At 34.6% G+C, this 15895-nt stretch overlaps 1 protein-coding gene across 1 annotated transcript; it reads left to right on the top strand.

Annotated features, from left to right (window-relative positions):
* Positions 1 to 13777: 13777 nt before the first annotated feature.
* LOC141386655 (antigen 5 like allergen Cul n 1-like) lies at positions 13778 to 15228 on the top strand. The gene is made up of 3 exons (XM_073955572.1): positions 13778 to 13912; positions 14512 to 14906; positions 14976 to 15228. Exons 1-3 carry the CDS (start codon positions 13778 to 13780, stop codon positions 15226 to 15228), a joined length of 783 nt encoding a protein of 260 aa, XP_073811673.1.
* Positions 15229 to 15895: the final 667 nt, after the last annotated feature.

Genomic DNA, 15895 nt, shown 5'->3' on the forward strand with positions numbered 1-15895 from the left:
ATGACCACCAACACCTGCCACCTTAATAAATATGCAGCGCATCTCAAAGAACGAGAAGGGACCAACCATGTGATACACTATGAGGATTAGAGTGGGGCGATTTTAACACCATCACGGGCACCTGGAGTTTCTGATTCTTGGGATTGTACTGAGAAAAAAAGTCAACTAAACTACGGTGAAAATCGAGCCCTCGGATTTTGACTTGAAGTTTTTGTTTTTCAAGGATTTTTGGATATTTTGGCATATAACAACCAAACCACTGATATTTTCGATCCAACAAAAAGGAAACAATTGTAGCCAAGACAATAATTAAGAACTCTCTAGTATATCGCAAAACCATTGGAAAGCTCCTTCAGGTAGTTATGGACTCTAGAAGGTGTACATTTTTCAGAATATATCGATAAATGACACTGTGCTACAAAATGGGACTCAAAGTCAGTGGGTGGAAAATTCCTTGTGGAGATGAAAGCCCTTAGTGGATGTACTAAGAACCCAAAAGGAAATTTTCATCATAGGTCAACTTTCCGAGATATCGCGTGATTAATGGTTTAATTTTGGCCCCTTAATTTGTGAGAAAATAGCTTTATATCTGTGCTAAGCGTTATTGTAGCTTCATTTTGAGGTTACATGTCTTCAGTCAAATCGAATGATGAATCTTTTTGTAGAATATTTCATCCCTCTAACTCAATTCCTTCCATGTCCTTTTCGTCCTTTATTTACATAGTTTTCTGAACAAAATCTGGGTAAATGTCAAAAAGGACCATGAAAACGGGGAAATATCGATTGGTCATTAATGAGAACCGTAAATAAAATCTTCTGAACAACATTTTTGCGGAATATTTGGATGCTATAAAATCTCGTTTTGTGGTACTTTTACTACGGTTCAAACAATAAAGGACGAAAAGGACGTGGAAGGAATTGAGTTATATTCTACAAAAACATTCACCATTCGATTTGACTATCCGGAAACTTGACCTATGGTGAAAATTTCCTTTTGAGTTCACTGGCTTTGAGTCCTGTTTTGTAACACAGTATCATTTATCGATATTTTCTGAAAAAATGTGCACCTTCTCGAGTCCATAACTACCTAAAGGAGCGTTACAATGCTTTTGCGATGTACTAGATAGTTCTTAATTATTGCCTTGGCTACAATTTTTGTCTTTGTATTGGATCGAAAATCTTGGTGGTTTTGCTTGTTATATGACAAAATATCCAAAAATCCTTGAAAAAACTTCAAGTCATAATCCGGGGGCATATGATATAGTTGACTTTTTTGCTCAGTACAATCCCAAGAATCAGAAACTCCAGGCGCCCGCTAACACTTTTTTCCTTCCCTACAAATCGTCCCGGCCTAATGAGGATGCGGTAGATCGTATTTATATGTAGGAAGAAATTATTGTACTTAAATTCCCTGAATGATCAATTGTTAATTGAGAATGTTTAAATATAAGATCAGAAATCCCGTTCCTGTAGTACTTAACACAGTTTTATTCTCAAAATCCGTGATATATTATTTTCGGGTAACTTGTTTTTGCCGCACAAATATATTTGCAATCAATTAATCATTTACAGCTAATTTGATTCCAAAAAAATAAATGTTCATTCATAAAAATAATATAACAAATCACTTGGAAGAAATGAATGAAGTTGCCCTTTGTATTATTTTAATTATTTATGCCAAAATGTCAATAAAACTTCATACGAGCATTTATTTGATCAAGGAAATTTACCTGTCCGCCTACATTGAAAATCATAAAAACCTTAAATTAAGAAATTTTTAATAAAATGTATTTTTCTCACCACAATTTACAAATACTCTTACAGGTGATTTGTACCAACAGCTGATTGCAATTACTGACATATTTCAGACACCATCAAAGCCGCCCACAGACGTATAATTCAATAAAATAATGAAAATATATATGGCGAAAAACAAAAATTTTTTACAATCGATGAATCCGAGTTTCACCCTTTCAGAATTCGCGAACTGTTAACATATTCTATATAGTATGATATACATTCTTTAAACTGAAGTGTTTTAGGAGGAATCCCATAAGGTCGACCATTAAAATTAATTTACGTGGAAGCTGTGTTGGCATCAATGTAGAAAAATAGGTAAAAATGGGTTGAAGCCAACGAGTTTTTTTTATGCTCCCTTCCGATTTTAGGCTTAACCTTATATTTTATAGACATATGCCCAAAGAAAGACTCAAAGAATACTTCATGGGCAATATGATACTAGTGTATAATTTTTCGATATATCCACTGCATCCACCTAAAATTGATGCTGACATTTTGAAGCCGGAATTTCGGGGTTTTTTGAATTGTTTTAATAATTCGGACGCGCAACAAGATAATATTCAAAACTCACATTAGGATTATAAAACTCGTGATTCTACGTCGTTTAATGCATATCTCATGAGTGTGCTCCTTACAGCATCCTAGTAATTGGAGTCTAAAGGCCAATATTTGATGCGTGATTTTTTTTAAAAAACCTATTTTTTGCGTTTAAAATTTACAAGTGCCATTCAATTTCCTTTGTACCCCGCGTGAATTTAGTTTTTTTACGCGACGGATTTAATGAGACCTTCCGCGATCGAATCCATCCACTAAAACCGCGGATATAGATACCCTGAAAATAGGAAAAGCAGCAAAAAATTATTTCGACAAATCCGCGTACTAAACCGCGATTTTCTTGAAATTTTTTTACGTAAATGGAATCCTTTATACGCGATTATAATATTTGCGAAAACGCGTGTCATAAATTATAGAGATTCGCGTGTAATATGGGTTTTTCACCAAAAATAGAATGTGGAGGCACATCCGCGGTTCTTGAAGAATCTAATTAAAATTTGTATATTTGGACGTATCTTTGATAGGCGCTGACGAAACCGGATGCGCATCAAAATCGTATGCACATTGCGCGACTTTTACCAACTTTAAGGTGTTTTGCAGTGTATGATGCAACTGGTGGCACACAATGGCCCCTGAGTGAAACATCGAAATATGCATAAATTTTTACAGAGATTGATTCGCTGTATCCAAAAACGGATGCGCATCAACCGACTTTAACTAATTCGCGAATAACAGGCTTTTTAATTATAATATTAATTGAATGATTGTAATTTCAATATTACTCTTAATTTCCTACCCTTATAAGTTATCACTAGACATCGGATTTTGCATATTTGCATATTTTTTATTAATAAAGATACGAAAATTCTGATTGGACCAAAATTCGTTTTGATGAAAACTGAATACAATGACAGGCTCATATTTTTTATTTTTTTGCATATTTGCATATTTTGCATATGCACAAGATATGCAAAAAATATGCAAAATATGCAAAAAATATGCAAAATATGCAAAAAATATGCAAAATATGCAAAAAATATGCAAAATATGCAAGTAATTTTTTTGACAAAAATCATCAAATTAAATTTGGAAAGTCATCAAAAAGTGTTCTAAATTAAGTTTATTGCCGTTAAACGTCGATTTCTTAGCAGATTATCATGTTATTAATTATTATTCCGCCACAGCAATAAATCTGGACTAAAAGACTTAAAAAATTTCCTATAACCCAGCCTTCTTATTACAACATAAGTTGCTTGCTAATGCAAATTTGTTCAAAAACTCAATCAGAAATGTCAAAATGTACGTATCCAAATATGTTAATAGTTTCTGCTCGGCCAAAATTGTCTGACAGAATAACAAATGAGCTAGAAATTAAGACTAAGAAAATATTGAATATTACATAAAATCTTTCATATTTTATTAAAAGCATATAACAAATATATACGGTGCCATCATGAATATTTCCCTCTGAATTTTCCACACGGAAAATAATTTTAAAAAGTGAAATTCTTTTAAAATATTTGTTAAAAGTTGAAAACTACTAGAGTCGCTAATTATGGCGTATTCTAGTCGAATCGACACAAATATTCCCTTTTTGGGCATAAATACGGAAATAAAAAATTGTGAAATTGGGGAAAGGAAACAAATTCTGCACGGAATTTTTATTCATGATTTCACTGATAACTATATTTTAATACCCTAAGGGTATTATGTCTTAATGAATGAGATTGCAACATGCAAAATGAAACGAAATAGACCCACAGTTCCTTTTGATGATCTGCATAGATTCGCACTTATCCATCTCGCCATGTCTTTTTGAAAACAAAGCACAGGTCACATTTATAGACCACTTCGCATAAAAATTGGGGATTTTTTGCCCTAGGGCGATCCCTATTTTGGTAAGAATCGATTCAGATTTGGATATTGCTCCCATATATACAGTACGTTCGCGATAATCCCTACACCACAGGTTTCGGCGGTGTCCGAATTATCAAATTGTTCGGATTAACGAATTGTAAGGAAAATAAATTATTTTATATGATTAAATCACTCGTGGAAGTTATATAATAATACTTTTTGTAATTGCTAATAACGAACACTTAAATGAAAGTGCTCTACGTGTAAAAAATAGTGAGATTTTTCTACTCGACAATCCGGAAAAAGAAAAAGCCAATCAGATTGTGAAAGTAGTGCTAGAAATATGGCGCTTTTAAAGTTTTTATCAAGATGTAAGCAAACCTAGAGACAGATGTGGAATTTCATCGTTTTGTAAATTAATATTCCTTGAAATCTTTGCCTTTTAGGTGTATAGTGCATTTGGCAACTTTAATGACAATATTGCGGCGAATATCTTTCTTAATATATTTATTTATATCCTATACAACAAGACTAATGTGTCATGAAAGGTTTGTCCTTGTACTCGATAATTTTTACTAAATGTTGCTGAAACAATTTTTTACCAACTTCTCCATTAAACAACTGTCAGAATTCGAAGAATTGGTAATAATTAGTACAAATTATCGAGTACACGAACAGGTATAAATTAAACAATTGTGTATACAAAAGGGTTATGACTTTTCGACTGTGTTATCAAAATTGTTTTCCTGTAGCAGAAATGAATGAACTATATTTTTTAGCATTCCAAATACTTTTCTAGCAGAAATATGTGAGTGGTTTTTCCATTTTAAAGACAATTCCAAGGTTTTTGACTTATTTTACCACTACCACTCTATTGTGTGGTTTTTCTAAGTGATGTCATTTTGCCCTAATCATTGTGCGTTCTTCATTTTGCTTATTATTCATCGTGGATGGGTATAACAATAATGCATTACTTTTCGCTGAGGAGTGAACATTTTCCAATTCTACATTAATCGGTTGTAGTATGCGTACAATATAGATCGATATTATAAAATTATGTATTTTTAGTGCATTAAACTAAATCTATGTCATCAATATTAAAGCGGCAGTTAGAGCATTTTTCCAAAGAAGCTTTTTGACCACAAAGAACAAAAATTGCCAATTTAGTCTGTATATACTGAATAAAGGACTAAATACTATAAAATATGTGCAAATCTAATATGTGGATATTCAAAACGTATACTTCTAATTATAGTTATATTCCAGAACCTGGAATCGTACTTTTTTCCATTTTGCGCTAAAAACCGAACCCTTTTTCCAAAAACTAGAAAAAATTGCGCTTTTATCTAAACAAAAATAGCGATGACTAACTCTAGCTCCTTTGTTTTTCTGCTAGACAATTTTGGCCGATTAGAAACTATCACCATATTTGGACACGTTGATTTTGACATTTCTGATTGAGTTTTTGAAATTTTTCCATTATCTACCTACGTTTGTATAGGAAGCAAATTATGTTGTAATAGAAATGCCGGGTTATTTGACATTTTCTCACCTTGTGAAAACTGATTTAAGTCTTGTTAGTCTAGATTTATTGCTGTGGCGGAATATCTGGAGAGTCTCAATAACATAATAATCTGCAAAAAACTATGTTAAACGTCAAAAAACTTAATTTAGAATGCTTTTTTGATGATTTTCCAAATTTAATTGACGATTTTTGTCAAAAAAAACACTTGCATATTTAGCATATTTTTTGCATATTTTGCATATTTTTTGCATATATTTTGCATATTTTTTGCATATATTTTGCATATTTTTTGCATATTTTTTGCATATTTTTGATATGACCCCAAATATCGAAAAATTGACCCTCAAAACGCCTAGATCCAAAATTTGAGTCCAATCGGATAAGAAATAAAAAACATGCTAAAATCCGATGTCTAGTTATCACAGTAATCAGTTAAACTCTCGCGATGGTAAACCATATGTTTTGATGAAGTTTTAACTGTATACATTCATTATTCTATGGGATTTTAGCAAAATAGTTTTAGAACTCCCAAATATTTTTTTTTAATTTTTAGAATCAAACCAAAAAATATTTGCAACAATATTTTCCAACAATAAGTTTTTCTCTTTTGTTGTTGCTATAATATGCAATTTATGTACCCAATCTCTATAAATTTGGTATCATATTTTTCTACGCATTGTCTAGATTCCGCATATATTCTTTAATTTATTTTTTGAGGGTTTGTACGGATTCTGGGACAGGATAATTTGGATTTACTTCAAAATTTTTTTATTATTTGTTGACTTTCCGCGAAAATAATAACAAATTTAATAACTATTTAAACATCTACGAATAGATATGGACTGCTGTTAACGATTTATGCATACATTTTCTCATAACAACAAAAAAGATATTTTTAAATATTTTTTCTTTATATGAGAATAAAAACCGCTATAACTTTTGCGCGCATTGGCCAATTTCGTGAACGCGAGCAGATTTGAAACCGGATTTTTTTCCTTTACCTCTGTACCAAAAATCGTAGATGTGCTCGTAAAAAAAATTTTAATTTTTTTCAAATGGAATTGTAAAGGAATTTTGTTATTCGCCATATATATATATATATATATATATATATATATATATATATATATATATATATATATATATATATATATATATATATCTTTGTTCTGAAATAAATATTGAACACACTAACCTACCTTAAGTATTGCTTAAAGTTATTAAAATTATATTTTAAGAATAAAATAAAATATACTTCTGATCCACTTCTGAAATGTCACATCTGCATTTAGTTAAATTAAAGTGTCAGTGTGACAACAAAAGATTTTGAGAAAATTAATAAAAATTTATACCAAGATTTGTATACCCCCAGCATTTATCCTAACGAGGGTATACACATTTTCATACTCGCAAAATGTGCCTCATCGAAATAATGGTTTTAGACCCCAAGTATGTTTGGACGAAATCCGTTTCAGACAATTTGGAGTTTGGATTTAGCCATGTCCGTCCGTCTGTCTGTCTGTCTGACTGAAGCGCACGATAACTGTCGAACGGATCAACCGATTGGGTCCAAAAGTTGGCTTTCGTAATATTTTGTCCAAACTTAGTTTAAGCTCGAAGATGTGTTAAATCGGTCCACTCCTTCCAACTTCCAACCTCAGAACCATAGCCCTCAGAACTTCCACCCACACCCTTCTGAATTTCCACCCTACGAAAAAGCCCATTCCGAACTTCAAACCTAAGAACTACCCCATTCTGAACATCCACCCTCCGAACTTCGACCCTGCGAACCACCTCATTCCGAACTTCCAACCTCCGAACAACACCCTCACTTAGACTAAACTCTATTTCAGAGTTGTTCATTTTATTTTATTTTTACTTTATTTTAATTTTATTTTTATACCCTCAGCATTTATGTTAACGAGGTAATGGTTTTAGACCACAAGTATGTTTGGAGCAGGGTTTCGGAGTCGGAGTCGGAGTCTACGAGTCGGAGTCGAGCAATTTTGCTGGAGTCGGAGTCTGAGTCGAAAAAAATAACTCGACTCCGACTCCGGGCAAATTTTCTTTTACATTATAAAAATCTAACATTAAATTCGGGATACCAATTTTTTTTCAAAAATCATTATTTATTTTCTAAAAAAGCTATAAGAAAACATACAAGCAAACGGTATATTATACTAAGTTAGAGGAAGATTTACAGCATATTTACTATCCTTTGAAGTCTAGTCTTTCCACCTCTATTTTCACATCGCGAGTAGAAAATATGTTTAATCCAACGATCCTTTAATTTTTTGAAACCAATAGAAAAATCTATGACAATCGAATTATAATTTGAGATTTAACGACTTCTATATAAGCTTTGACACCTAAATTTAATATTTTTAAAAGTAGAGTTAATCAATGTGTGCACCGTGCAACTCAACTATGTATGAATTTCAGATGCTTGCTAGGGTTATGAATTTTTTACAACCTCATATCCTTATATGATATTGTGATGAGCTTTTACAAAAGATTATTTAAAATCCTAGTTATAAAAAAATTAATAAGGACATCAAAATCTAATAATTAATCGATTGATTTCATTTTTCAAATTTTGTTTGTCTGTTTTATGTATGACCAAAAACTTCAGCTTTTTAAGCCAAAAATTGAATTTTTGCCTTTTTCTGACTACCATTTCCGTAAAATCTAATATTTTTACAAAATCGATGGATAAAGGACTAGGTTTTGATGTTTATTAGTTTTCGATCTTATGTTGGCGCCGCAAAACGAATTAATAACAAGTAAGAAGGCCCTTAACGGAATTCGGTTCGAAACTCTAATAAAAAACCCTTGAAAAACATAAGATTGGGCAATACCGGTTCGTGGAGGCTAGACCTAAGCCTAGATATACATATATGGATAGTTTTTTTTTAAGTTTTCTATATTCTGGGAATGCAAAATTCAAATTAACAACCAATTCGATAGATACTTGTGACTTAAAAATTTTAAGAAAAACAGAAATGGGGGCTACAAATATATATATATATATATATATATATATATATATATATATATAAGAATAATTTCAACATCACGATATTAGGGAGTATCGTTCTACGAAGGCTTCTAGCGAGAAATTTCTGGAGGAAAGTATATCCCATTTTCAATACCAACCATCCATCCTAGGAGCAATAGAAACTTCTGTAACAAATTACAGATCTCTATCTTAAAATTTGCGAGCTGTATCTTGATTTCAACAGACGCACATAGTTAAATCGACTTAGATTTTTATGCTGATCAAGAATATATATACTTTATAGGGTGTTACTATATTTCGATATGTTACAAACGGAATGACAAAGCTAATTGTACCCTCCATATTATGGTGGAGGGTATACAAACAGGGTTTCATAGACGGCCATTTGCCACAAAACTTCTTAATATTTTTCAACAAAGAATTCAGAAAGCCGATTAAGTTATGCTCATTCTGATGAAGAAAACATCTGTCACAAAAGTTTTCTTGAACAAAAATCATGTAAATGGGTTTTATTGGGCTTTCAACTGGATATCATCCCTTAAGACTCTCGAAGCACTCTAAAATGTTGGCTTACTTCCATTTTAAAACCTGGCCATGAGTTGCTTTTATCGCATGTAGTCCTTATATTTTGTATTGCCACTTCATTTTCACATACATTATTAAATTACACTCGGAGTCGACCCGGAGTCGGAGCCGGAGTCGTGAAAAAAAATTGGTCTGGAGTCGGAGTCGGAGTCGACCCAAAAATACCTCGACTCCGAAACCCTGGTTTGGAGTGCCAATGCGGTCCGCAATATTCGTGCAACGCGATGGAAAAATATTCAAAGCTGTCAGAATGCCGCCTGAGAACTGCAACAGGCTGTCTCCTCATGTCTTCAGTGGATCATATACATGAGGAGACAAAGATTCTTCCAGTACACCAACATAATGTCAAGCTTTTGTTGCAATACATCCTCAGATGTTATCGTGATGGGACCCCCTTTTCCTAGAATTGGATATAGACCCAGAACCAGATTAATCAGAACAAGTACAAGAACGTTAAGTTTGGCCGTGCTGAATTTTTATACCCTCCACCATGAAAAATTCTGAACTAATGCGGAATAATTAATTTTCTTCCTGTTACGTACCCATGCCAACAGCTTTATGTGGAGAAGTTTTTGACTACAGGAAACCCAGAATACCTAATGTTAGTTTATTCGGTTAGCTAATAATGTAGCTTAAAATTAAAAAAATACCTGAAATCGGACCCCACCGTTATATGGGGGCTACACCAAAGCGTGAATCGAACTTGACCTGCCTACAAACAAAATACGCATATTTCCAAAATTTCAGCGTCCTATCTGTATTCCTGTGGATGCTAGTGAAATTACCACAGACAGATGGACGGACATTCATGAATCGACTCAGGATTTTACCCTGATCAATAATATATAATAAAAACGGAAAAAACTTAATATATCCTCCATACTATGTGTTTATTCGTCCCGAAGCGACCAAATGTTTAGTCCGCACTATAGTGGCCGTCGGTAAATCAATGAAAATAGAATAAAATAAAACACAATAGTTTAGTAAGAAGGTTTGGCTCAATTGCCGGTGTTTATTTAATGGTAAACAATATTACCTTTCTACAACGATATGTAGGAATGCTTACGATAAAGCGCGGGTAAAAGTTGATATTCAAAGCGCCAAAAGTGTTTGTCGAAAAAGTACATGCTCAGTTCTCCAAATAAAGCATGCTTACCAAGTATACCTTCACCTGAGCAGTGCAGATAGCCTTATAAATTCCTGACTGGCATGAGGTTGAGATTTCAATGTTCTTATTGGTAAGTGCCACCCTACACATTTGCTGCTTTGTTTGAAGATACTTTTGAGCTTATAACAGAACGCCTTGCAATGCCTGCTGGGGTATGTTTCCTTCTGCTCTTTGATGCTGCATTGTCATCCTCCCACTTTATTAATGTTTACAAACAAAGAAATGGTTGCAAATAATATCGACCAAAAGTTTAAATCATTCATGATTTCACATTTATCATTGCATCTGTTCAGACGCCTACGTCACAAGAACATCTTTTCTTTTTTTACAATCAATAGCTTTGTTCCTTTACGTTAAAGTTTCTTAAGTATTACCAGTTTTACCATTTTTAACTAGGAAGACGTTCCTTTACCCATTTATTTGACAATTATTACTTACTTACTTAGCTGGCTCATTACAGAACATTTGTTCCATAGGCCGAACTAAGAAAAGATCTCCATTCCTCTCTATTTGTTGCTTCGCACTCTGGAATACCGCGCCTTTTCACATCTTCATCCACATGTTTGCGCCATCTATTCCTTGGCCTGCGTGCACCTCCAAGTGGTTCGTATTGATACGCCTTTTTAGCGGGTTCATCTTCGCTCATTCTTATGATTTGGCCGCAATCGCTGCATCTCGATACGTTTAACTATACTGATGTCGTTGTATAGCAGATACAGCACGGTCCGTAGATCTTTCGAAGAAATTTTCTCTCAAACACACCAAGCACTGCCATATCTGCTTTCGCAAGTACCCAGGCTTCGTAGCCATACATCAGCACGGGTAGTATCAGTGTTTTGTAGAGCGTTATTTTTGTTTGACGAGATGTTGCTTTGTTTTTAAACTGCTTACTTAAACCAAAGTAGCATCTGTTGGTCAATACAATTCTTCTTCTTATTTCACAACTGATGTTGTTTGTTGTGTTTATAGCAGTGCCGAGGTAGACGAAGTCTTTAACTACCTCAAAATTATAGGAACCAACTTCCACAGTTTGTCCGAGCTCAATGGTCTTCTCACCGTTTACCGCCAGACCCACTTTAGCAGATTCTCCTTCGACCTTCATAAAGGTATCAGTTACTTCTTTTACAGATCGTCCCATGATGTCTATATCATCAGCATAAGCAAGTAACATGTGTCTATTGGTGTAGATTGTGCCACTTCTTTTGACGTTTGCCTCTCGTATAACCTTTTCCAGCAGGATGTTAAAGAGATCACACGAAAGGCTGTCTCCTTGTCTGAAACCTCTTTTGGTACAAAACTCTTCGGAGAGGTTCTTTCCTATTTTAACTGAAGATCTTGTGTCGGTTAGAGTCATTTTACAAAGCCGAATGAGCTGTGCAGGGATACCAAATTCAGACATTGCTTGGAATACCTTTGAACGCAACGGGCTATCGAAGGCTGCTCTATAATCGACAAAAAGGTGGTAGGTGTCTCTTGGGTCTTCTCCAAGATTTGCCGCAGAGTAAATATCTGGTCAGTGGTGGACTTGCCAGGTCTAAAGCCGCATTGGTATGGTCCAATTATTTCGTTGTCCATGGGCTTTAGTCGTTCGCACAATATCCCTGACACTATCTTGTAGGCGATGGGGAGAGGACTAATGCCCTATAGTTGGAGCATAAAGTCTTATATCCTTTCTGATGGACGGATGCTCAGGTTCCAATCGTCGGGTACGCGTTCTTCCTGCCAGATGGAGCTAACTAGCTGAAACCTCCGGGTTTAAACAGCTCGGCTGGTAGGCCATCAGCTCCTGCTGCCTTATTATTCTACAGCCGGCTTATTGCTGTCTTTACCTCATCTAGGCCGGGTGGTATACATTCAATACCATCTTCTGGGATTGGATCTGTGGTATCTTCGTCGTCTTCGCTGCTATTGGATACCAACAGTTTTGAAAAATGTTATTTCCATATCCTGAGCACACTATCTGTATCAGTTACCAAATTACCTTGCTGGTCTCTACAGAAGGATGTGCCTGTACCAAAGCCATCAGTTTGATGCTTGACTCTTTGGTAAAATTGTCGGACTTCATTAAAGTTCCTGTACATCTCGATTTTTTTCACACTCCCGTTTTTCCATCCCTCTCTTTTTTCTGCGGAAAAGCAGTTTCTCCTCTCTCCTTTTCTCCCGATATCTCTCTTGTGCGCTACGCGTTGCTACGGATTTTAAAATAGCCCTATATGCCGCATTTTTCTCTTCGGTAGCAGCACAGTGCGTCACCTTTAGGTGTTGTTGTGACGCCTCTCCCATTCCATCGTATTTCCTGTATGGCAGTAATGTCAACCTTGTACTTTTCAAGTACATCTGCCAATGCATAAACTGCACCTTCTCTATAAAGAGTGCGAACATTCCAGACGCAGATTCGCAGATCATGGTCCTTAAAATGTTTGCGGGGGTCGTCAACTTTTGAGGGATTTGTTTTTCTTTTTTTTGTTTTTCATAGTAGGCTGCTTTTTCTAGGGGAGGGTTCCTAACCCTGCGCCCAAACCTAAGTTTTTAACGTTCTTATGGGTGAACGCGCGGCACATTTTAACTCACTACCTTTAACGGGTGTTAAATGCAGCTACCCTAGGTGACCCCACGGGGAGGTCAGTGTCCACATGAGATGCAAGAGGGACCAAGATTAATCCTGGACATTGCCATGTTAAAGCCTTGTTATCTTTCATCCCCTACGTCACCCAACAATTATGGCAAAAGAAAAAAAGAAAACAAAATAAAAAGAAATAAAATAAATTTAAATAATAAAAAATTTAAACCAGTGAAATAAAAAATAAAAAAGGGTGACATTTATTTTGTTGGTTGTTATTTTTTTAAGAGCCATATTTGTTTTTTGACATTGCTGCCAGGTCTACTATTTTTCCGTTCCTTTACTTTTGTGCCAAACTTGTTATGTGAGAGCAAAAATAGTAAAGGAACAAAGCTGTATTAGCTTAGAACTCAATCAAAAGTCTTATCATGTGTAATAGCAGGGTAAGGCCAACAAAGGATTACATTTAATTTTCAATTTATTTATAATTCGATTTCGATCGGTTAAAAAAGCTTCATAATAATAATTTGTATTGCTTTTTACTGTTTTATTTTAGGAACCAAGAAACAAATATTATATTTCTTTTCAAGATCGTCCCAACTCTTCGTATAAATATGATGTTCTGACTTGAATGAGTTTTTATAAGCTTTGAAATACTAACGAATAAAGAAACGTTCATTAGAGATTGTGTTTAAAAAATTTATTAAAATGCATACAGTCAGCTTAATTATTGCAATAATTTTTTGTGTAACAACCACGTGTGTCCCGGCTAAGACATTAGATTGGTGTGATCCGATTTTATGTCCAACTGGTGGAAAACATATAGCCTGCAATAATGATGGAGTAAGGAGATTTTTTATTATTATTTTCAATTGAAAAAAATCAATTTAATATACAAAAATCGAATTCAAAATTATTCCACTTTTAAATTATTTCAAATTCTGCAACGTAACATAACATTTTATTGCTTTTATATATATGTAAGTCCATATTTACATTAGGCAATTTTCCTTGCAACAATTGTCAGTTTGTAGGTGAGAGAGGGTGTTGAGAGGCAAATGGTTAGTCCCAATTTACATTGGGCGAGTTTACTTGCGGCAATTGTCATTTTGTAGGAGAGAGAGGTGAGGCTTATGGTAACCCTTTGCCTCTCAGCACCCTCTCTCACCTACAAACTGACAATTGCCGCAAGTAAACTCGCCTAATGTAAATTGGGACTTACCATATGCCTCACCTCTCTCTCCATCAAACTGACAATTGCCGCAAGGAAAATTGCCTAATATAAATATGGACTTATTTCCTATTCTTAGTTGGTGAGTGTGGTGAGAGGAAGATAAACCCCTCAACGCACAGCATTCTGTCTCTTCAATTGGCATGCTCGTGGGCTTTTCCAAAATATGTTTTCACATCCGCTTTTATTATATCTTTTCCTACAAAACTAGACCCTGCACAAGCGCTGCGGACATGATGCTAAAATTATTGATTTGAGACCCTATCGTGATTTAATTCTACACGGACACAATAGTCGTCGAAATTTCGTAGCCTTGGGTTTATTGCCGGGTTATTATCCAGCATCTCGCATGGCCACCCTTCAATGGGACGAAGAATTACAATATTTGGCCGATTTAAATGTACGAACTTGCATTGTGGAGCACGATGATTGTCGTAACACATATCGTTTTCGTTATTCTGGACAAAATCTCGTTGGAATATCAGAATTTAAACATCAACAGGAAAATATAACTGAAGTAATATTGAAAGATTTGTGGCTGTGGTTTCGTGAACATAAACTAACTGATAGTAATATTTTAACGGAATTTAAAGTCGTTGGAGATTTGTAAGTCGTCTTTATTCAGTCGCTTAATCTAATATAAAATATTGATTTATGTTTTCTATTGTTTTACAGAGAAAAATATGGTCACTTTGGAGAATTTGTTTTGGATCGTAATACCCATGTTGGATGTTCTTTGATCCGTTACACTCGTCCTGAATATCCTTATTTGCATATTTATAATTTTGCCTGCAACTATGCCACTGTTTATGCTTATGATGTTCCCGTATATGCGACGGGTAAACCTGCTTCGAAATGTAAAACTGGTAGGAATCCAAAATATCCCGGTTTGTGTTCCGTTAAGGAGGCTTATAATCCAAACTATTGAATAAAATGTTAATTTATCCGGAGTTCTACAAAATGTTCTTGTGTTTGTGTTCATGTAATAAAGATAGTAAATGTCTTGGAGAGGGTTGCGTGTTTAGAGTAGATAGAATTCTAGTTAAACAGGGATCTATTTTTTTTAAAAAAAATACAGTCCACTTGAAAATGGTGAACATGTGGTAGGCAGACCGTCCTCTTGTAGGATGTCGTTTGAATAAAATAAGATAACACTTTCTCTCGGTACATGTGGTATAGTTGAGTTAGTTACAGGTAGGGATAGGTAATGGAAAGCAATAATCGATTTTTCGACTTTTCGATTTTGGCCTAAAACTAAAAATACGATTTTTCGGTCTGGCGATTATTTTATTTGTCCTAAAACTCGACTTTCGTCTTTTTCATAACCGCAGAAAATCGATTATTCGTCGATTTTCGAGTTTTCTTTTGAAACTGTAAAACCGCCAAGTCGACAAACTCGAAAATCGATCACAAGATAATCGATTATGCGATTTTCCCTCCGGACAAAAGTCGAATACCATTTTTAGCCTTTTGACTGCAAAAAGTCGACTAATCGATTAATCGAAAGTCGGCTTACCTTTCCCTAGTTACAGGATGTAATCTATGCTGCAGACTAATAACCATCTGTAGGGAGTTTGCTTGCCATATGTGAGATA

This window comes from Musca autumnalis, unplaced genomic scaffold, assembly GCF_047663935.1.
Source record: "Musca autumnalis isolate F117 unplaced genomic scaffold, ASM4766393v1 scaffold_5, whole genome shotgun sequence".
Lineage (NCBI taxonomy): Eukaryota > Metazoa > Arthropoda > Insecta > Diptera > Muscidae > Musca > Musca autumnalis.

Excerpts from the sequence above, each read along its gene's own strand:
- LOC141386655 (XM_073955572.1), top strand. The coding sequence starts at position 13,778 with ATGCATACAGTCAGCTTAATTATTGCAATAATTTTTTGTGTAACAACC. Across the intron at positions 13,913-14,511 it reads TAGCCTGCAATAATGATGGA|ACCCTGCACAAGCGCTGCGG; the intron begins GTAAGGAGATTT and ends CTACAAAACTAG. Across the intron at positions 14,907-14,975 it reads TTTAAAGTCGTTGGAGATTT|AGAAAAATATGGTCACTTTG; the intron begins GTAAGTCGTCTT and ends ATTGTTTTACAG.